Raw genomic sequence first — 24179 nt, 5'->3', positions numbered from 1 at the left:
TATCCTGCAAAGTCCAGCCCACCATTTACCCAGAAAAGTGGAAATGTAAATATCACTGTTTCTTTTTTTTTTTTTTTTTTTTTTTTTTTTTTATACAATTTACATTAGTAGAGAATAATGCCTGGGATCTGGTAGCACTTTCACTGACGTTTTTGGTCACACATCCATGTGTATGGATGCCCTGGTAGACACAGGGAAAACTCACAGGCAAAACTGTTGAGGCTCTTCTAAAAGTCTTTGAAATCCTGGCCCATGTGAGAATTTAGGAGATGCTCTTGGACAGCACTTCTGCGTCTCTTAAAATTTTTCTGGAGGATGGGATAGAAGAGTGGTTTGACAATACTATACAAGGGTCCTACAAACCAGATCAAGTCACAGATGATTATTTAACAGTCTTTTAAACTCAGAAATTATAGTCTGATCCTGTATGATATCCAAAGGAGGTTCATTTTAAGTGATAACATGATAATAAGAGATGGGACTCAGTCTGATAAGCAGCATTCTTTACAATGAATTAGCTATGAATGGTAGTGTTTCTGCATGTTTACATTTTAAAAAATTCTATCTATCAACAATCTGTTTCATGCAAAACATCAGGAAAAGGTAAGATCAGTAATTTATGGTTCCATGTCTGTAGATTGCTACTTGTACTGTGCTGTTTTTTGGTAACACTTTTCTAATATTCTGTTTTCCTGGACTTATTACCAAGTAGTTTGTGTTTCTCCAGATTTTCTTTATAACACTGTCAACAAAGTGTATGGTTTGTTCAGGGGAATTTGAAAACTGGGTTATTTAGGAAGCAAACTGTTATTAATGAATCCAAACCTTTAATTAAAATTATCAAATAAATTTTCATTTATAAATTATAATTTAAATTTTTAAAATTTATGTCAGTAGATTTTGAATAAAAAGATTCTTTCATACAGAGCAATATTTAAGTTTGTAATTTCCTCATATTTTTCTTCAGCACTGTTGGGGGCACATCCTTCTACATCAACATCCAGAAACCAATACAAAGAAGTATTTGTATTAGTCAAGAAGTGAATTCAAAGTATGATTTGTATCAGAACAGAAAAGGGTGTTTCAGTTGAAGATCTTATTTGATCTATGTCTTCATTAAATCATAGATGAATGGTGGTTATAACTTGTAGATTCAGTGACACAAGCTCCACCAAGCAAACCACATACAAGCATAACTGTAATAAAATAATGGTAATTGAAACTGTCTCAGGGAAGCCCTGTAATGAGACTGGTGGAGAAATCCTTACTGTATGAAAAAGCAGTGACAGAGCAGATAGCTGAGAAATACAGTTAAGGTGTATGCACTTGGTTCCAGTGAGAAGGTTTCAAAAGTGTGACCCCAGATTAGTGGTAAGGAATTAGGGCAGGTGGAGATACCCTGTTGCTGGGGAGATGGTGGCAAATTTCTGAGCCATGCAGGGAATCAGAAAAGTATACCCAACAGGACATGGCCCTAAGGTAAATTCAGGTCAAGCTGGAGGAACCTCAGGCAGAGTAAGTTGGTGCAGGTCTCAGTTGGTAAGAGCAATCAGTGAGGAAAGGAGGATCATTTCAGCCAAGTGGCAAATTGAACATCTAGGAACAGCTGGTGGGATGACTCAGATGGCATTTGGGGAAACCCTCTATTCAGGCTCACAGCCAGGCATTGACTTACAAGGCTTATCCAGGCTCTCAGTTCTCATTTGGTGGTAGAATCTGACTGCTAGGGTAGAGTCTGACAAATGCTGACACACATTTATCTGTGCTGGTTTTATTCTTTGTGCAGGAAACTATGTTTTCAAATGGAAATCTAGCATGCTCCTTTTTTCAATATATGTATAATTTTTTTTAGCTCTGAAATGGTCACTAAAATGGTTTTATACCCCACAAATTAATGTGTGTGTGCTGTGCACACTTAAATTGATTGTGCATTCATCTAGACATGCATGAACATGAGCGTGTGAGCTGAAGGGCATGATCCAGGAGCACTGGCAGAGACACTGTCATGTTTTATTATTCCTCTGTAAAATGCTATTTGCTGTTGGGGATGAAGAGGAGCTATAATCAAACAGTTCATTTTGTAGGCACACATGCCACTCTGGTATTCATGTACTTAGATGGGGGGTAGTTTCGAGGTTATTTAGCCCAGATGCAACACTTTGGACTTGTATATGCCTCAATATTTATTTTTTAAAGGTTACATTTTTAACTGGAATCCCTAGAGAGATACCTATATTTTTGTACCTAAATAGAAGGGGCCTCATTTTCAGAAATTAGGAGTGCCTTCAGCCCCATTTGACATGACTGAGATTCTTTTGCTTCTTTCATAGTAAAAAATGAAGGTGCACACCATGTCCCATCATACACTCCACACTAGCATTAAAATACTGAAGTTTTTTAATATCCTCTGCCTCTCATTGTCTTCATGCAGTATTATATTGATTCATCAGGAAGGCAGATTGGTTTTGACCTTGATTGGATGTGACAGCATGTTAGGATTCAGAACTGTACTAAAACCCATCATTTTCCATTCCCTGTTTCTGTGTGAAAGCTTAAGTACTTTTAATTGCCACAGGAATTGTCTTTTTGTTTATTCTTTTGCTGGTTTTTGTAGGAGCACACACCCAAAACCTGTGGATATGATCCAACTTGGCTAAGACTTACTGCCAGATAGATAATTTTTCATATTCAGTTAATGTTACTCAGTTAATCTGTTCAGAATTAATTTTTTTAACACATTTTTAAGCTGTGAAGCTCTGCTGTTTTTTGGCCCAGGGGGATAAGAGATATCCAGAAATTTTGAATTAGATTAAAAAAAACAAACATAAAGGCAAACATAGCAACTTTTCACTTGCCCAAGTCTGTTTCATCTAGGAATAACTTTATGTGTTTTCAAACATTAGCAAAACCTCTTGTTAAAATTTACTCTGAAGGCTGTATTTATAGTGATGTCTATATGTCTATAACATTGTGAGTTATTTAAAATGCTGTTATGTATTGCTTGGGCTTTAGTTTAATTTAAAAAATAAGCTGCAATTTGTGCTACTCCTGGTAAAGAAGTGTTAATCCATTTCTGTGTTTGCTCTCTACCCTCCTCATTTTCTGTGTGTTTTTTCAATGTTTGATTGTATTATGCTTTACCTAATGCAAAGACTTACATAAGGATGGAGATAACCTCAGTCAGGGTAAGTCGGCATTGCTCCATTTCACTTGAGTAGAGCACTGAGGAGCTGCCCTGTATCATTTATGCATGTGCAGTTAAGGATTTCAGCTCCTGTGTCAGAGGTGCAGCAGGAACTCTGTGTTTTGTCTGTGTCCATGTGGCACCAACCAAATTTCTGTTGCTAGGGCATAATGCTAACAAATGATAAGTACAAATTGGAAATGCAGGTTTTCTCTAGGCACTCCACTAAGCTGAACATACTGTATTAAGGCCACTAAAGAGCATATTACAGTAGGTTGGTGTCCTAGAAATGACTGGGGCTTTTGCACACAGGATTATCTTGCAGCTTGAATCAGGCAGTAATGATGCCTGGCTGGGCCTGCTCTCTGGAAAGTCTCAGCAAAGCACTCAGGGGAAGTTACAGAATTAAACACTTCCTCCCTGATCTCCTTATCCACAGTGCTCTCCCTGTCCCTACCCTTACCCTATCCCTTTTCTTATCCCTTGCTTTATGGTGCTGCATATGGGGAGGGGAAAGAATAAAGTGATGCTACCTGATTAACTTCTGATTTTGCATTCCATGCAGAACACTTCTTTGCAGATCTGCTGGTACAGAAAGCCTAACTTAATGATTATGAAATGTTTTTATTCTCTGAAGCATAAATCTCTTGGCCTCATCCTGATCTTTGTTACCAGTTACCTACAAAAGTGCTGGTGTAGTAGTTTTATTTTCCACTGGGAAGGTGACACAGTTGTCTTCCATCTGCTGGAGCCTAAAGGGCTACTTTTTTCCCTAACCATAATGACAAGTTTCATTATTCAGGGTATCTGCAGATACTTTCAGAATCACTCTTGATAGGCTTCTCCTTAGCATGAAAAATTGACCAGCAAGTTTGGACTACTCTAGAATACCAATGGGAAACTGAGTTTTTCACTGCATTTCACTGCTGTTCTCTCCAGATAAGACACAAGCTGTACCCACTGAAGTTTATAAAGGCTTCTTGGACTTTGATCAAGGACTTCAAACCTTCAGTGTCTTTCAGGAAGTATAACTCCTTTGTCAAAGCCACTAGAAACTACTGTGGTGTGCAGCTATCCGTTTTTGAGGCACAGATTGAGATACTGGGTTGTAGCACATACTCATTTCCGTTACAGTTTTCTAGTTTCCTGGTATGAAAGAATATCATAGTCAAACATCATTGCCAAGGATATAAAAGCAAAGTGAGCTGAAAAACATTAAACAGTTTGTTGTAATGCAGTGAACAGTGTGTCCTATTAAGCAGCTGAGTGAAGTATTTCAGCTCTGTATGCTGTGGCAGGCTTGTTTGGGCTTGTCTGCTGACCAGACAGCATTTAATTTTTCTGCTCTGTCACAGATACAAAGTGTTGCTTTCCCAGACTAGGGGAATAATTAAACTTAAGAGGTGCAGTCTTTAAATGCAGACACTGACATCAAAAGAAAATCGTAGGTGATCAATACAGGAAGTTTGTATAACTTTGTTTGTATAATGGTGTGAAACCCAGCATTGGATTGGTGGGAAGGCATTCAGGTGTTGCTGTTAGGATGTCCCTGGAGGAGGCTGACAGTGCTAAATCCCTCTTGGGGGCAGCTCCCACCTTCCCCCAATGCCTGCTCCTTTTTCCAGCTCTGCTGCCAAGTCCAGCCACTCTCACCATTTATTGCACTCTCTGTGATGTTATACCTGGACCCCAGACTCAATGCTCAGTCCTTGTGCTGAAAATTTGTTGCTTCTAGGAGGATTTAAGAGAGGCTACTCAAAGTAATTTTTTCATATGTGTGCTTTGTCTGGAGTATAGTTTCCCTTCAAGAGTGAAGGATCTGTTTCACCAGCTGGAAATGACAGTGATAATAAAAATCAAGTACCAAGAAGTGGAAGGAATTTACTCAGTAACACATTTCTTTCTTAATGGGATTTTTTCCTGGGACGTGGTTTCATGCTGGTCAGTAATATCTAGGTGCTATAATAATTGTTCATCTTGTTTTTCTTGGCAAAAACAATAGTTAAAGGGAAATTAGCAAAACTTCATACCAGAAACTACTGATAATGCTACATAGTATGAATTAGCACAAGCAACTATTTTATTTTTCTGACCTTATGTAGGTATTTAGATATTTATTTATTAATTCTAAGAAACTCTTTTTTGATGGATGTACAGAAAGAAGAATAGGTATCTGACCTCTTAGGGCACAGACTTTGCTTTCTTACCTGAAAGAAACCGATTTGTTATGTCCATTGGAGTAGACAGGCCAGGTACACGTTCTTACCCAAACCAGCAGAGGAGCTGGACAAATTACTTTTTCTTTTGTTTGAATAAATGTTAACAGAGAAGTGCCAGCTATTTCTCCCTTTCTTTCCACAAGAAGAGTAAGAGGCAAATGCTGTTCCTGTATTGCAAGGTTTAGTTTAGAATGAGTTTTATCAGTTGCTGCAGCCTGGTAGGAAACACTCACTGGTGTTGTAATTAGGGTCACTTGTGTTCATGAGCCAACACCACAGTTGCTTCTCAGTTACAGCATATGGTCATGCAGCTCTGTTTCTACCAGGATATGAATTTCAGCTCTTGTACTGCCCTTTCTGTTTCCATTGCATCCTTCTGCACTAGCAGATACAAACAGTGCTTTTTTAACACCTCTTGATAATGTTGTGCATTGAATAGGAGCACAGTTGGCATACATAAAATAAAGGCAGCACGTTGCTGTACAGGAACAAGGTCACCACTGTGCTGCTGCCCTTGCTTGTGCCAGAGCCCTGAAAACCCAAGCTGGAGCTGCTACTTCCCCTGTGGAGTCAGGACAGTAGGAGCAGAAGGGACAGGAATCTTTGGAAGCCACGGCTGCAGCTTTGATTTTGTAGAGGGTCTGTACCTCAGGTTGGGCAGCAGCTTTATTGTAATGTACCTTACCTGTTAAGGTACTTTGCCTAAATCCCCAGATCTTTTGAAAAGTGAATTTGAAACTTCAATAAGGAAATATTTTAGGGTGGTGATTTTTGATGAGCTGCAGTTAAAACCTTTCACTAGTGGTTCATCATCATTATTGTCATAGTCTGATCTTCAGCACAGTCCTCACATTCTGCTGTTTGGTATTTGGGTACCTTTAGAGAAAACTGGCCAGTGCTCTTAGGAGTCCTCAAGGGTTTTATTTACTGACTCTGAAATGGAGATACTGTATGGGTTCTCATGATTTTTTTTTTTTTTTTTTTTTTTGCTATTTGGTGAATACAATAGAAGCATCCTTGGGAGGATCAAAATGAAAAAGCCTCATTAAAAATGGTGAAGTATAAATCTGTGTGGTCTATTTTTCCTTGAATTTAGACTGATACTACAGCTGAATGTAGACCCCAATATGCTCATCTCACTGTGATCCTCATCATGTGATTTATTCTCATGCAGCCCTGATAATGTCAGTGGAATGACTCAGTGTGAAATCACAATTAGGCCATGAGCTTTTAACCTTTCTAGAAGGTAGTCTCAGATATATCATAAAACAATGACACAGAAAAGGAAGACACACATGCTAGATGTACTGAATAAAGCAAAAGTTGTATCAAACTAGAACAATATATGGGTTAGATTTACAACTTTTTTTTTTTTTTTTTTTCTTTTTCATATTATGGTAATTGAAAACAAGGAAGAAACATATATCTAGACACAATGAAAAAGAGTCTGCTAAGTTTTACTTAGCTGTTTTTATTCTATGTTTCTGTAATATGTATAAAATTTAGGGGAGATTTATGCTGCTAACTGAAGGCTAGTATTTAATATTTTCAGTTAAATGATGACTTTTTAATAAAGTAAATATAGAAGATAGTTTCAGCGCGTTTATCATCACTTTTTCTTTATTGAACATTTCTGGTTATTTCATAGAAGATACATGCTTCTCACATAACATTGATTTTTTTGTGATTCAGTAATATTTTTCATGCTAAGTGAGGGCAGTTAAGTATGATATTACACAGTAATAAATGCTTTCTGCTGCTTCTACTGAGAGTGAAGTAAAGAGAGCAAGAAAGCTGGGAGAGTAGAGTAGAATTTGTAGCTAAGTTGAAGGTGTCCCGAAACTGAGGTGCAATGAAAGAAATGTGCCCTTGTGAGACCCTGCCTCAAGTGCTGCATCCAGCTCTAGGGTCCCCAACACAAGAAAAGTGTGGACCTGTTGGGGAGAGTCCAGGGGAGGCCACCACACTGGTTGGAGGGCTGGAGCACCTCTGTGGTGAAGATGGGCTAAGAGAGTCAGAGCTGTTCAGCTTGGAGAGAAGTGTCCAGGGAGACTTTATAGCACCTTCCAGTACCTAAGGAGGGGAAACAAGAGAGCTAGAGAGGGACTTTTTACAAGGGCAGGACGAAAGGGAATGGCTTTAAACTGAAAGAGAGTAGATTTAGATTGGATATTAAGAAGAAATTCTTTACTGTGAGGGTGGTGAGGCACTGGCACAGGTTAGGAAGTTGTGGATGCCCCATCCCTGCAAGTGTTCAAGGCCAACTTGGATGGAGCTCTGAGAAATCTGGTCAAGTGGAAGGAGTCCCTGCCCATGCCAGGGCAGTTGGAACAAGGTGTTCTTTTAGATCTTTTCCAACCCAAACCATTCTTTGGTTCTGTAAGTCTGTGATTTGTGTCCCAGACTCCTGGGGACTTGATCACTCAGAAGAGAAGTCAGCTTAGTGATGTATGTTCTCTGATCCTTCCCTTTCCCAATGAATCCAAGCTTGGGAAAGTAGGAGTTATTGCAAATAAGTTGTCCTGTCAGTAGGAGCTGGGATATGTGCTCACATCTGTTGTATTTGAGGACCACCAGGTCCAGTAGATTAAACAAATGCAATTCTGTGACACTTTTCCTGTGAAGGAGAGCAATTTAGATAAAAGTGAAAAACTACTGAGTTTGTAATTTATCTCCCATTTAAGAGGCCCACAGGAAATCAGGGAAGAAATTTTGCGTCTGCAGTAAACATTCATGTGCTCCACTGCTTTCTTGCCTCACATGTACACGGAAATCCTACAACATGAGCTCTTCCTGCCTACAGTATTCTCTGAGTTCATGAGGTCACTGTTTCTGTGGATACAAACAGCATGTTGTGCCTGTTGGAATATGTTACCATACTGATTGATAATGTCTGCTGCACTTGTAATTAGCTGCCTCATCACTGACATTGATAGCAATCAGCACATACTTGCATAATAGAAAAATGTTTGGGAAAAAAAAGCCAAACAAGCACAAACTATGTTAGCATTGATTTGACTTCGTCTTTGCATTAGAACCTTGGTTTAAGGGAAGCTACTTTCATACTGTTCTAGAAGGATAAAATGAATTTAGAGTTTAGAAGTTGTGCTAGGGAGTTTCTTTCTATTTAGTACTGTATATTCCGTGCCTTCCCATTCTGCAGAGGAGTTGTGAGCAACTGGAATGAATACAGACAAAATCTTATAAAATGCACATTCAGCTTGAAGAGCTTCTCCTGAAGCTCACTCTCTAGTGTAAGGTGTGAATGAGCTGAAGGAAGTGAGATTTTTGGTATTTGAAAATGTATTAATTTTGTAATTTTCTCATTGATGATGGATTGGATTAAGACAAAGAGTTTTTTCCTAAATTTGTGGCAAGTCCAAATGTGTTCATCTTACTGATGCTGTTTGAGACCAATATTCTTGTTACTTCTTTAATTAGTAGAAGTGAAATTTTGTGGACTCTGGAATGTACCTATTGGGTTTATCTGTTCAAAGGCTGGAGATCAAGCACTGAAATGCTTGGCCGTGGGAAGTATTAAATAGAATTATTTTGGATCTTTATGCTATGAGAAAATTAGATGGACCTGAGAAATTGCAAACTTCTGAGATTCAATATATATCACTCTCAACAGAAACTTTCTAAATTGTGCAGTTGTGAGTACTCTGCTTTTCAGTATGCATGAGTGAACAATCTCCTAACTGCTTATGCCAGTATGGGATAAGTCTCCTGAAAAGCAGCATGGTTATATGTGTTTTTCCAGTTATTGTGTAGCTATCTGATCTACTGAATGAACTTCTCTGGGTTTTACTGTAATTAGTTATTTACAAAGTGTGATTTCCGTTACCTCTTTGTCAGGATGTCATGTTTCATATGCTGATAGGAAAATTCAGGTGGAAGAGCCTCTTTTTCAACTTCCAGATTGGCCAGCTGGAAGCAGCTGAGACCAGGTTTTCAGGATCTTTATCTCCGTATTCAGAGATTGCAGGTGACCTGATCCACTGCCCTACAGCCCTCTGAGCAAGAAGGTATTCCCATTCCTGAGACATTTCTTGTTTCAGCTTCTGCCCACTGTCTCTCATCCTCCAGCCATGCTGCTGAAGAACCCAGCTCCATCTGGCCTCCCTATAGCTGTTGGGTCCCCCCAAAGCCATTTCTGCCCCAGGCTGAACCAGACCTCCTACCTTAGCTTCTCCTTACAGGGCAAGTGATGCATGGCATGGATTCTATTCACATAAGTTCCTTTGTGTCAAATATTCACCTTGCTACCTACCTGTGTGCTATTGACATAGTATTGGAACTTTTAATAAAAACTCCAGAGTGAGTTCTGGCACTACCATTAACCTGTTCTTTCATTGGAGTGGAGTTTCCCTTCACTGTGTTTCAGATGTCCCTGGAGAGAGTCTGCAGTCATCCACTTATTATAAAAGCTGTGATGAAGCCTTGAAGACCTTTTTGATTAAAAATATTACTAAGAACTGCTGAGTTTAACAAGGAATATATCAAATGTGAACAGTGTTTAGTTACAGTATGGTTCCTGGGCAAATTTGAGATATCACTGTCTTTATGGATTTTTTTCAAATGTTTCTTATTGTTTTGATGTTTTTTGATGTTTTGGTTCCGTTTTGTTTATTTAACAGTCTGCTCCGAATATGCTTGTCATTTCTTCTTACTTATACCATTTTAATATATTTTTGGATGTCCAGTACATGAAAAATTTCCATTGAGGAAATACCTTTTTTGGCTTTTTTTTAAATACAAAAGAATATATCTGTCAAAATCAAGATCCAGTCCGTTTAATTAGAATGATATTCCCACAAGGGAACATGAGTTCTTCCTGTGATCAGTGGTAGATTTGATGAACCCAGTACATCTTATGTTTTTCAGGCTTCTTGCAAAGACATTGCTTCTGGAAAAAAAATGGTTAGGAGGTGCTAAGTGCAGGTATTAATTCAGCAGAACCCAGTAAGAGCAAAATGTTTTGTCTGCCAAGGAAATATTTCCTCCTTACAAATATATATGCTATAAAATAAACGAAAAAAGTGTACCTCTGTATTTCAGATAAGAAATAATGGCCATCTGAAGTATAATCTCAATGACAAATGCTTGTTTCTTTCACTGGCAAAATTCTCATTAGTTTCCATGTTGCATTATTAGGGCAGGAATGATTAATAAGATCATGGTTATGTTTAAATAAATTATAAAGAAAGTAATTTTTGCTACTAAGAAAAAAATATAAAGAAACAGAAGCTTAGCAGACCTTTAAAAAAATAGTTGTCCGAAAGCAAAGTTAGCATCTCACTTCAGTCTAAAAGCACCAAGTATCATAAATGCTTGAAGTCTCACTCTCCCCTGGCTATTAGGGATGAGAACAATTATTTGCTTGCAGACTGTCTTTCCCTTCATGGGAGCCCCTTTCTTTCCAACTCTTCCACTGGACTTTGAAGCTCAGTTTCTGTTGAGTGGGCAAGGATATAGATTGGCAGAAGGCATTTCCCTCTCCCAGGGCTGGGACTTGAGTCTAGCTGCCCCTCAACCAGCTCAAGGACTCCATTATTCTAATACAATGGCACAGATTTGCTTTTTTGTCCTTTTAAGTAATATCACTACAAAAATTCTGTTACTTGCATAGGAGTGTCTGTGATTTGTGACTGTGGAAGGGACTGTTGAAGAGTAACACAGTTGGGACAATGCTGGTTTGTTCTGTGGTGTTTCATAGAAGAATGTCCAATCACCTTTAAAAAGGTGATTGCCTGGACATGTACATTTTAGTCTGAATAATGTCCATTTTTTTTTTTTTTTTGTTTTTGCCAGAGTCATTCTGTTCAGATCAATGCAGTTCCATTGAGCAAAATGATGTAGTATATGGCTGAAACTTGTAAGTGAACATGTTTGGTTGTTGATTATGAGCTGTATCCTGGGACTTTGGGGTGGAATGATGCTCAGAGAACAGACTCTGATTTCGATGCATGATGAAGTCCGTCATTCCTAAGACTTGGTTTCAGAGTTTGAAGTGTCTTCATTCACATTGTAGACTTTTTTTCTTTTTTATTTTTTGCATTTTTCTCTTCAAAACATTGGGCTTCGAGAATTTTTAAAGGGTTTTCTTTTGTTGTTTTTTTTTGTTTTGTTTTTCTGGTTTTTTGGGTTTTTTTGTGAACTTAATTATGCCTCCCCCATTATTTTTCATAGTATTTTCATAATAAAGAGATGTAGTTAGTATAGTGCAAGATTTAGTACAAGAAATAGTGCGAGAAAATAGTGCAAGAAATAGTGCAAGATTTGCAAAGTCCCATGCTTAATGATTAGGTCTGACAGGGAGAGCAACATTAATGTAAACAAAAAAAAAAAAATAAAAATGAACCTCCACAATTTATTACTGGACAATTTTCCCTTCATGCTCAAAAAACGGTAGGAAGTATGAAGTTAAAACCTGTTTGGTAATTAAAGACTGGTCTTATCACATCTGTAGAAGAGGAGAAAATAAAGTTGGTCTGGACTTGGCTACAACTGGATTATGTAACTTCTGAGTTGTCTTTGCAATAGTGTTGTGCACTCCAGAACAGCACAAGCAGATTCTTCCTGTTTCTTTCACTTTTCCAGTTGCCATTCAGAGGTTTTTCCCACTTCTGGGTACATGCTGTCTAGATAACTCATATATTGCTTTTTTCTTCCTTAGAGTCCTCCCTTTAATCCAGCTTTTGTCCCTTCTGTGCCTGAAACAGAGAACTACATCCAGCTGCCATCATGGAGATGAGAGAGAAAGTGAGGATGGATGTTGAACTTGCTTCTCTATATTCCCAAATAATTCTCAAATAATCCTCTATAGGATTATTTGAAGCTGAAGCAGTTATGGGCAGTAAAAATTTGATTTTTTTTCCCCTTGTGTTCCCCAAGCTGATGCATGTTCAGCCACTCTTTGTGAAAACAGTTTGTGTGCAATCTGCTTAGTGTTTCATCAAGGCTGTGAAAGTGGGTTGTTGGAGAGTCTAAGTGCTAGAATTCAAGTGTATGTGAGAATTTAAAAAGGCTTGTAATTTGGACAAATGCTTGTAATTTGGACAAATTAGGATAGATTTTTTCAGGGATATCCAGAGCTCTGATTTTTGCCAAATGTGTAACTCTGAAGGTCCTGCTTATTCATTCTTGTATTAAGAAAAAAGCAAATGAGCAGCCAATCTAAAATTAAGACTCTCTGCATCACAAAGATGCAACTGACATTACAAAGATGGATTGACAAAAAAGTAATTTTATTTCCACTGACTTTTTAAAGCATTGTTTGACCTAAGTCATAAGCTTGTTTATAGTTCTTCACTGTCTGTAGCACTTTATCTGGTAGTTACTTTACTTGATTTGTTTATCTTTCCATGCTTGAGCAATTACAGTCTTCCAGGCCTAGATACACTTAGTTACCATAACAGAATTGTTTGTAGGATTGAAGTTTTTACTGAAACAAATCCTAGTAGATCTGCACTTTGTAGCTCACCAGTCTGCCTTGAAGTTTGAGCAGCCTCTCTTACCTTTGGCTGGCTGAACTGGGCACCCCAGACAGATCTGTGATTCTTATCACTTTGAGGGCTCACTGAATGTTTAGGCAATTTGATGTTCTCAGTGGGCTATTTGGTTATTTAACTTGAGAATAAAAGTGGCTGAACTTCAAAATCTTTGATCCCATGCAGCTTTAATTAAAAGGATTCACTGGTTATGAATGGACTCTTATCAGAAATGGTGGTCAAAGTCATGCATTTTTCCAAGATGTTCATGTGCCATGTAGGACAGCCAGCACAGAGACTGCAAGAATGTGGATCTCAAAAGTAACTATCATTTTCAGGGAAACCCTATTTCTGTTCAAGACATTGCCCAGTTTGATCTCCTTGAAAATCCCTCACTTTTGCATAGTTAGCATCTCAAAGTGCTGCCTGGTGTTTGTTGGACAGCTTGCTTCCTTTCTGGGTGGTGTGCTGTTTTTCATCTTACAACATAGCAGGATGTATTATTTGGGACTACAAAATTTAGTACTGCTTTAATCCTTACTACCATGTCTATGTTTTTACTGATTTTGAGCTGTTCAGTTGTTTTGCTCTAGTCTCTTTTATTAATATTAGAGTTATTACAAGATTTTGTATTATAAACAAATATAATTTTTAATATAATTATTCATTAATATTCTGAATTCATGAGCAACATACTAAAAATACCACTATAGTACAAGACTGTTATATCCTGACCTAATCCATTGGATAGTGTGCCCAGTATATCTCCATTATTTTTGATTTATTTCAGTAGATTCTGAGATTTACTTATCCAAATCAAAATTTTTTCCCACTGTTTTTAGGCCAATGAATTCACTTAGGCATAGAAAAACTATAATTTTACTACTGGTAGTAGAAATTTACTCCAAGCAGTGCATTCGCTGCAGCACATTTACGTTTCTGTGTCTTATGACAGAGAAACATTAAAAATTCAAATTCCAGTTCAGTTCTGACATTTTTTCTCTAAGTCTCTCTCAAAGGTTGTAGTGCATAATGTTATGAGCAGTCCTACTAATGTCAAACAGTATTAGCAAATCTCCTGCAAACCAGTGATGACTGTTACAATAATTTGCCTGCCTGACAAGGCTTCAGGAAAGGAAGACTCTCCATTATTTTAGGAGTTCATGTAAGTGCCATAGAGTGTGTAAAAGATGGAATCAGAGCCCATGTTTTCCATTTTCAGAGACCTGCTACCTTCAATCTGATATCAGTTATTTTTGTATAACTGCTTGTGAAGTACCTTTCTTGACTGCAGAATGACTGCTTAAAGCCCTAACTAATAAAGATACTTGTACACATACTGGTACTGATCTAGATTACATATACATCTATAATCAACATTAAAAAATATATTCTTTAAATAACTTTCTTTAAAAGATTTGATGTGAGTACTGCTTGTCTTTAGGACTTCTGTTAAAAATTAGACTTCTTCTAAATGTAGCATCTTATTTTTTTTTTAATTTGCCTTTGTTAAAAGCTCTAAGGGAGTGGACCAACTACACACAAAGGTTATTTCACAAAAGGTTTCCAGGTCAATAGAAAGGATGGCTGCAGAACATGTAAACAGCAACATGATGCCAGTTGCAGAACTGCAATGGGCTGTAACAAAACCCCCAAAATATTTTTTTAGGACCTTTTTATAAAATTATGGTCATTGCAGATGCTACTGTAGTAGATAGTTTATAGACAAGAGAGTGATTTCTCATCAGTGTCTTCAAATACTAAAGTCTTCAGGAAAAATGAATTTTTAAACGGGTGTGCCTACTTATAGAATGAATAGATTGAAATGCAAGTGCTACATAGGATAGTTCTTATTAATTAAATTCTCTGGATTTTCTAGATTTATACCTGATTTTTCAAACCATCCCTTTAAGTATATAATAAAGGTAAATATGTAATTTCAAGAAAAAATGGCAAGTTGAGTCTGATCAATTTATATCAGGCTGTGTTCACCTTATCTACTGATGCAGGAAAAGATAGGTGTGTGTGAACACTTAATTTCACTGTCCCATGTGCCAAATGGGTGAATAAACAGACACCTGCAGAGCAGCAAATCCTGAATCTTTCAGACAGATCTGAAACCTTTACACATGATTAACTCAAATGTTGGGTATCCTGATTTTAGCTGATATCTCCTTCAGGGTGCTGCTTTTAAAAATGAATTAAGTGTGCCTATAATGGTTTTCTAAATGGTGGTGTTTAAATTTCTGGCTGTGTCCAATCGAGGTATGTGAGTAATATGTTTGCATCACATGGAGATTAAGACAGCAGTTAGTGGAGATGAAAATAGTAGTGCAGCAGCACAGGCAAATACACAGTAAACATGAAATGCAAATACATTCATTGATTACTTATGAATGCATTCTGCTTCTACACATGCAGAAGAACAAAATGCAGCTCGTCCAGGCAAAATATGGTGCATAGCAATTAAATTCAGTTTGTTTTATTTTTCGTCACTCAAAACACAAACTAGAAGAAGTATACTGCAAGGTCTGGAAATGGGAAAGATGCATAGAGTAAAAAAAAAAAAAAATATATATATATGGACATATCTTCCTATCCACTGCAGAAATGCCCAGAATATCCTGGCTTCTAAAAATCAAAATTAAATCACTGCACTATGCTCTGTTCCTTCCCGTGAAAACCAGAGCACAGGAAAGTGGATGATGCGAGTCTGGATGGCTCAGGAACATCTGATGTGCTCATGATAATATGGCCACAACAGGACCTTACCTTGGATTTAAGGACTGGAAGTCTCCCAAGTCCCACAGTATAAACATATGCTGTGACAGTCTCAGTGCTGCTGTGAGGTGCAGCCAACAGCCTGAGTTAACATTCTCTGGTGCTGGCTAAATTTTTTGTTTCACAGATTTCAAAAATTTAATCTGCTTGCACAGTCCACAGCATGTGTTTCCAGAGAGCCTGTTTGCTGATTGTGCTTGAAATAAATTGACTGAGAACAAAAGAAGATGCATTGATTTGTTCAGTCTGTACTTTATTCTAACCTTATGGTTTTTTTGAAATGTGACCTTTTCTGGATGAGAAATGGAATCAATCCTTGTATATTTCTAAATAGTGGCTAGATAAACACTCTCTCAGAAGTGCAGGAAATCAATAAGAATTGCTTAAATTTAAAATACATATTTTGTAAATATATTTCAGACAGTAAGAGCAGAAAGTCCTCAGCTGTGTGCCAGCTGCTGTGCGGCAGCATGTGACACAGCAGGCAGTGCTGCTGCAGATGTGAGCCTGCTTCTTCAGTTTCCTGTAGTTATTCCACCAGTATGTGTGTGGCTTTTCTCTATTTCCACTCTTCCAAATGACCTAAAACCTTTGGCTCTCAAAGGGCTGTGCTAAGGTTACCTGTACATTGTACAAACCCCAGAGAGCTGATCTCCACCATTTTCTCTAGCAGGGGTTTGGCCAAGGATGATTGGTTCCCTTCTGGCCCTTGTGCATGGATTTTCTTTCTGCAGAAACTGATGGGAAGCAGGCTGGTGCTCAGTAGTGGAGCAGGCTCTGAGTGATGTGTAGACCTAGATCCCAAATCTTGGAAATTTAGATAAATGATCTGTTACTGTGACCTTCTCCACATCTCTGATAAAGCACATTCAGGAGAAGCATGTATCTGAAAGTTGCACTTTGACAAATGCTGTCTTTCACCTTAAAATATAAAAAATTGATAATGGAGAAGGAATTAAAAAATACATTCCCATTCTTTGTATTAATACTGCTAAGTCTTGTCAACGGAGTAGCAATGGCTGCTGAAAACAATTTTTCCCTCTTTGCTTTCATCCTTTCTTTTATCCTAAAGTCTATAGATTTAATATTACACCTAGAAACTTAGAAAAAAAAATTTAGAAGTTTTTAGAAACTTTAGAACCTTTACTTTAGAAACTTTACTACCGAATTTAATTTGTTTGTCGGTTTTTTGTTTTTTTGTTTTTTTTTTTTTTGTTTTTTTTTTTGTTGTTGTTGTTGTTTTGTTTTTTTTTTTTTAAAAACAAAACTTCCCTGGCATTGTCCCATATAAAACATCAACTGGTGATTTAAAGGACAAGAAATTATTTGCATTACCCCTGTGCAGTACTCCTAATTGGGATGATTCACCTGTTATGCTTGTGTTGATTAAATGATGTAGCTTAGAATATTGCCACTTTTCATAAGCAGTGTCCCCACATTATTGCTTTCAATCTCAAGCTTTTCTACAGCTGCTTTAAGTTAAAACTGCCATTAATGAAGATAGGAATTCTTATATACCATAACTTTTTGAAAGCTTTAGAGAATTTATGCCATACTGCTCATCAAACAAAATTTTCCCCTGAGCTGTCCACTGCTTTCTGTGCTGTGTTTTCACTTGACATTGAAACATTGCAGCTGTTCTGGGACACTTTTCTGTCCTTCCAGGTCGATTTAGCAGTATGGTATAAATCTGGAAGACAAAATAAGACCAAAAGATCTTTGGTGTTTTTAGTGCTGGACTATCGAAACCAAAGAAAACAAAAAAGGATACTGAAAATGAGGAGCTGTGAGGAGCTTGAATTTCACTAAAGCAAGAAACAAAACAAATCTTCACGTTTTTCAGTCTGAGAATCAATCAAGATGCTTTTATTAGATGTGTGAACTTGACTCTGTTGTGACTCTGTGCATGAGCCTCCTTCTTGTGTTACCCTGGAGCAGAACCCAGTATTTGCCACCCTGCACTGTCCCATCCCCAGGCACCAGGTGTTTGATGTGCCATCTGCTGCTGCACAGTACACACCTGTCAGCATGACAGCAGACATTAGAATAAGTATGCATAATGAACATTCCATCAGCATCTTCATAACTGTCTGAAGATAGATGGTTGTGCTCATTGATCCAAATAATTTGTTGTAAATGTTTAGAGTAAATATATCCAATTAAATTTGTATTTTTTTTTGCCTAATCAGAAAATTCCTGTAGAAAAGCAGGCTGTTGGTGATGCCTTAGTAGAGAAAAAGCTTGTAAAAATATGGAGACATTTCCAAGCAATTAAAAGAAGATATTTGATTAAAGGTATCTTTCTTGCAACATTTCTTTCAGATGCAGGGTCATATTGTCAGAGTTCTTGTGTTTTACAGAAACAGAAATTTGAATTTAACCTCTGTAATGATACATTTACAATAATGGCATTATAAAAGTGAGTCTTTTTATTCTCATTTCATTAGAGTGTATTACTCTCTTGGCCCCTGTAGGGGCATAACATACGAATCTCCACCAAGAATGTTTTATATCTGCTTTCATTTATCAGAGGAAAAAAATATCTGTTCAAGTGCTCTGGTGATCTGATTTAATGAAATCAAAAGTACTGCATGTTATCAGAAATTTGAATATGTTTCAGGCTGATCTAGGCACACTCCAAAAATTCTCAGCATCCTTACATATGTTTTCTGCCCCTCTTACAACAGATCAAATACATTATTCAAAGCTAAGTGTCCTACATATCTGTTCAGATTCATTGCTTGCTATTCCTTCCACTTTCAGTTGCAAAGCTGAAGGACATCCCTGTCTCTCAGGAGTATGCAGTGAACCCAAGTGGTTGTTTTTAAAAGCTGTTTTCCTTTATATGTGTGACAGCCTAGAGAAGAAGGTCTGTGCCATTCAACCCTTTTTACTCACTGAGCACTATGTTGTTAGAAAAGCACTGGTGAGAAAGCTGCATCAATTTCTGCACACATCTTTTTGCTTTAGGGTATCAGCAGTGTAGTTGGGTTGTCACAGTCCCTGGATGAATTATTCAAGCTCTTGACATCAGAGATTTCTGCCAGCGGATTGGCTGGTGCTGGGATAATAAAATCTTTGCACAGAAAAACAGTGGAGAAGGATGATGGCAGGGAGACCAGCAGAACTGCTGCTTCCCATACAGCTGGCTTTGTCTGGCTGTTGCATCTCTGCAAGAACATATAAGGATGTTTTTAAGGTTTGGCTTCGTGGGAATTCTCTGATAAGAGATGGTGGAGGGATTTTTGGAAGAGGCCTGCATTTCCAGTGAGGGAAAGCAATCGCATCGTTGTTGAAAAATTACTTCTGGCTGTATTCTAAAGAAACACAGCACATGAGAGCAGGGTAGAAGCCACAGCAGCAGCAGCAGCAGCAGTGCCTATGGCTCACTGCAAAGGTGCTGGTGGCAGAAATGTCCTGTCACTGAATGTGCTTCCTGAATTCTTTCAGTGCCAGCAGGGTAAGTCATGCAAATATGGAGCTGACAGTCCTTGTGAGTGGGGAGAGCATAAGGAGCTGTGTGACACACAGGTTTTGTTTTTCTGTTCATCTATACAGGTAGAGTATATTTACTCTCTTGAGTATTTAGAGTATTTAGTCAATGAAAACAACACAGTTGATTCCAGGTAAATTTGTAAAAAGCATATTTACGATGGAATTTTAAAAATCAATGCACTGCTTGTGTTTAGACATAGATTTTAGAATGGTAAAATCTATTCCTTTTAAGTCTATGCAAAATAAATGCTAGAACCAAGGAAATTTTATTGTTAGTAGTTCCAGTCGGGCTCATAAAAAATATTTTGCTCACGTAAAATCCCTTGAAACAGGTTATTTAGAAGAGCTGTTTCTGCTATTTGTTAGTATAACTGAAACTATGTGTGTCTTCTGGTTGCAAAGTGTCTCATTAGAAGCTGAAAGCTGGTTCTATGATTTCCAGTTTTATCAGAAGGATGTTTCTTAAATCAGCAAGATACACTAGAACTATGAATTATGGAATAATTTTCACTCATTTTATTGATGAGAAGTTTCTCTTATGAAGGCCTGATTTATTTTTTTTGGCATGCCTTGGCTTTTTTGTAGCAGGGGTTACTGGGGAGTTTTTTTGAGTAGCAGAGGTGTGTATTCAGGCAGAAATGGATTAATTCTGTGTGTGCTTGATCTCTGTCCTTACACCTATTCACATACAACCCAATAGAAGTGTGTCCATGGAAATCAGTTTGGCTACCTACACATGTAATTGCAGAGCACAGCTGACATTTACTGTGTGTCAAAGGGAAAGCTTGTTCATGGTTAGGAGCCATGCATTCAGAAGTCTGTTTTTCAGAGTGTAGAAACAATTGTCACATACAAAGTCAATACACCTCCCTCCCAAAAACAGTCAGTGTGGAATGAAGCATGATGCAGTATCTTAGTAATGTTTTTCAGAACTTGCCCATGAATGCAAGAAATACATTCTGAGAATGTAATAAGTTTGAAAATCTTATGTAATCCTGTCTGCTCAGTGATACCAAAGGAAACTAAAGAATGCAAAATTATTTTCTTAGGCATAAAGTGTGATCATCTAGCAATAGATGCTGGTGAGTTTAGGTATTTTTTTCCCCCTGATATTTCTTATATGTGAGATGTTATTTATATATAAAGAAAATATTCCTGAATTACAATGCACAGACACTTTTGGGGGAGCTTGTATATGTATGTATATCAACCACTGACCAACAGAAGATAACATTTTTACCTGTGAATTTTGTGTTGTGATTTCTATCCCTGTGTGTCCTAATTGTGAAACAGCATTGCATGAGCCTGAATTAATGAGTTTTTTGTTAAGAATGCAACAAGCTTAGTAGTTATCTATTCCAGAACTTTAATGGGTGTTGAGGAATGTTCCATTTTAATTTTACAGATGTGGAATAGGAAAAATGCTGTTCAGTGCTGCACAAGTCGCTAGCAAATGAAGGAGCTAAAATTAGATATTCCATCTGTAGATTTTGGGATATGCACATATTCTTATGAAAAGTAAATATCATCAAACAGCAATTGTATTTATTTGAATTTTCTGTTGGGAGATAAAGGTGTTCATTCAGAACTGATGATGGTAACAACATGTTTTACCATAATAGTTATTAGGAAATAGATATTTCCCCCTATTTTTGAAATAAAAAATCTCTGTCATAAATACTTGAATACCTCTGCTGTGTAATTATTCCATGTGTCAAAATTGCTTACCCACAAGAACGAGGCAGGACTTTGTGGACTGGTTATAATGCTGTGATGCTCTTCCCTGCAGTGCTGTGACCCTTGCAGCTGAAGCTGGAGGAGCTGAATTCGGGAGCTATTTTTATCTGAGCAGCTGGCAGCTGTCCCACAGGGACGATCTGACAGTCAGGGAAATTCACTCTGGACCAGACAAGGGCTTTGAGACAGGACTAAGGGATGTAATAAGTAGTGGGGTAGAAACTGCCTGAGCTAGCTAATGGCTCCTTCCTGCCAGGATCTCCCAGGGGACAAATAAGTTTGATAATGCAATTTCAGATCTTTAATTCAACATTTTAAACATTTTCAAACACATATGCTAAGAAGTATTTTTTTCCCAAGTCCCTAGTTGACTTTCTACATAAAAACAGCTTGGCTGTGGGAGATGTGGATTCTAGTTTAAAATATAGAGAAGTTCTAGGTGCTCAGACCTTGGGTGAGTATAGTATGGATTCAGAACACAAATTTAACTTGACATTTAGATTTTAAATGGTGTTTTTCTGGTCATTAGCTTGTTAATACTTGAACTTTGCTGTGAAACTCTTCAAAAAGAACATTATTGTAATAATATGAAGTATTTGTTATGAGTATTTAGAGGAAAAATTGACTGTCTCAATAAAATAGAGTTATTTCCAACAAGTGCAGAATACATTTCTTGTCAGTAGGAAGTTTTACTCTTCCACCATGTAAATCTGAAAGTATCCAGTGATGCCTAATCAAAATTATTTCCTTTTATTCTCAGATGAGCAAGAGTCAGTGCAGAAACGGACTTTCACAAAATGGATCAATACTCATCTGGCTAAGGTAACACATGGCTTTGAAACTTTTATTTTTTTAAAAATCAAGTCTTTTAATCTATGCCTATGCAGTCCAGGAGTATAGAATATGTCAGACTTCTCTGAGCAGTATTTCCTAAAGTTAAAACAGGAACTCCTTCCTCCTCATCTGCACACCACTGAGGAGGAATCTCAGCATGGTAGTGGTTAGCTGCAGAAGTGCAGGGGTGTCCACCCAGCTTCTTGGCCAGAACTGAAACAGGCCAGCACAGTACCTGGTATTGCAGCCAGAGGAAACATCTGAAACTGCTTTCTATTAAATGGAAATATTAGACTTACTGCACACAATATATTTAAATAAAACTTACGTCTTGTGTAGTTTGAACTGGTTACAGACGTAAGTAGTGAGTGCTTCATGAATCCAGTGCTGAATTAATTATCTGATGCATTGTGGGATTTGTCATGAAACTATTGTTGCTGCTTCTTAGCACAATCTAAAACTCCTGGTTTTGCCTTTAGAAGAGTAAAGACCGTGATTTACACACAGTTTAGATGTATTAAGCTACAATTGGTACCAACCTTATTTGAAAACATAAGCAGTGAGATTCAGTTTGGCATTCCTGGAGTTTTCACACAACACAGCTCTAACCATAGTTACAAATTAGTCCAAAAAATTATAATTTTAAACTCCAAGAGCAGCTTTTTGCAATGTTTTTTTTTAAAACCTGATGATTAATAATCATTAAAACTGACAGAAGAATAGCTGCAGCAGCACTGTTTTAACTTTTGTGTAAGGAGCTGGCAAATAATATCCTCAAAAATGAGCCAAGCAAAGCAGGAAGCCCATATAATGCTGTATCTATCATGTGATTTGATCTAACAAGACAGTATGGTAGAGCAGCAACATTTATTTACATTGCTGAGGAATGTAATGGAAGAGCTTACTGTGAAATTAACTGCACTGGCATTGTAAAATTCAACTGCCAGAACAAAGTTACTTTCAGGACTTCTTGCAGTGGATTCTCACTGGAAATGAGGTCTGTCCCCATGTTGTCTTTAAAATAATTTGGAAAAGCCCCCTGTGTAGGAGAGAACTTAAGGAGTCTGTTCTGTTTACTTTAACTGAAATTGAAAGACATTCAGTGTTTGCTAAAGCATCAGCTAAGGGGGCTGTGAACAAGTGTCAGAGGAGAAAAATAACTCTTATTTCATGTTCATCTATTTCTTAGCTGTGTTTTGTCATTAATAATAATCTGATAATTATGGAAAAGTAGAACAATTAGGTAGGCTATGTGTATTATATTGTTAGAGATTAGAAGTGTGTGTGCATGTCATGATAATTCCCTAGTCTACAGACTAATCCTTAGGAAGAGACAAAGTCATGGTGGCAGCTCAGTTAGGAGATCTTGCCCTGGATTGGGATTTGTGAATGTTTCCTGCTGTGCTCATCCCTTTGGGCCATGAGGGCTCAGATGAACTTTTTGATGATCTAGGTAGTTCCTTAATGGGTCTGATACTGTAAAGACTGATCAAACACATTCAAACCAGGCACTTATGCACCCACAGCCCTGACTTTTAGCTACCTGAGGTGCCTTTTAGTTACTTGTAGTAACTGATTTGTGTAAATTCTCACTTCAGCAGGAAAGCTGTGTCTGTGATACTTTTACTGATGGCTGTCAGCACGTTTGCTTCACTGCCTAAGTCAGATCATCTGGCTCTGCTTCCCATTTCCACTGTTAAGCTGCCAAAGGAGAAGCACTGTTTATAGAAATGAGATTCAGCAGAAATGACCCATGCCATTCAAATTCTTAAATGTTTAAAGCTTGAGTTTTTGAAACTTCGTTAGTTAGGTTTTTTGAAATATGTAAGTGGAAATATGTTTTCTGAGTTAATCACAGCTGTAGGAAATACAGGTGGGTCTCTGAAGTGCCCAGGAATCCCCTTGCACTCATGTCCTTACTTTTAACTCAAAATTTCAGTATTTAGGCCATTTGAATTTTGTAAAAGGTTGTTGTCATTTTGATTGTTTCAAAAGAAACTGTAAGATCTGTAAGATCTCCACTGTCTGGAAGCCTTTGAAATGTGAAAAATCCTGGAAGGAGACCCACTTTTAGGCAGCATCATCTGCATTCTGCTGTCATCTTTGACCCAATAAAAAGTGGAGCATCTACTAGTCTGGTACCTAGTGAGGAACACTGTGAAGCACTGGCCTCAAAGTTACAGCAGAGGAACAGCAATACATGCTGTGGGGGTAAAGGAGCTGGGAGTGAAAGAGTGAAGCTGAGCCAGGGGAAAAGGGGTAGACAGGGGTAAGGTGATCTGAATTTTGCCTTTCTGTCTCACCATTGATCCAGAAACACTGTGCTGAATTTGGCTCAGTACATGCATTCAAAATTAACAGTAACTTCATGTCAAATTGTCTCTCCATCTCTTGGCTACTCTTAGAAGAGTCTGGATTTCTTTGCTTTCATTGCCA

General features: G+C 37.7%; 1 protein-coding gene across 1 annotated transcript in view; it reads left to right on the top strand.

Moving 5' to 3' along the window:
* SYNE1 (spectrin repeat containing nuclear envelope protein 1) overlaps positions 1-24179 on the top strand; it is a 284134-nt gene that overhangs the window by 26661 nt on the left and 233294 nt on the right. Inside the window, 1 exon segment of the mRNA XM_056488586.1 lies at positions 21670-21731. Coding sequence (XP_056344561.1) covers positions 21670-21731 — 62 coding nt within the window.

Source organism: Oenanthe melanoleuca, chromosome 3 (genome assembly GCF_029582105.1).
Source record: "Oenanthe melanoleuca isolate GR-GAL-2019-014 chromosome 3, OMel1.0, whole genome shotgun sequence".
Lineage (NCBI taxonomy): Eukaryota > Metazoa > Chordata > Aves > Passeriformes > Muscicapidae > Oenanthe > Oenanthe melanoleuca.
Note: the sequence above shows the minus strand (reverse complement) of the source record. Positions and strands in the feature narration are given on the sequence as shown.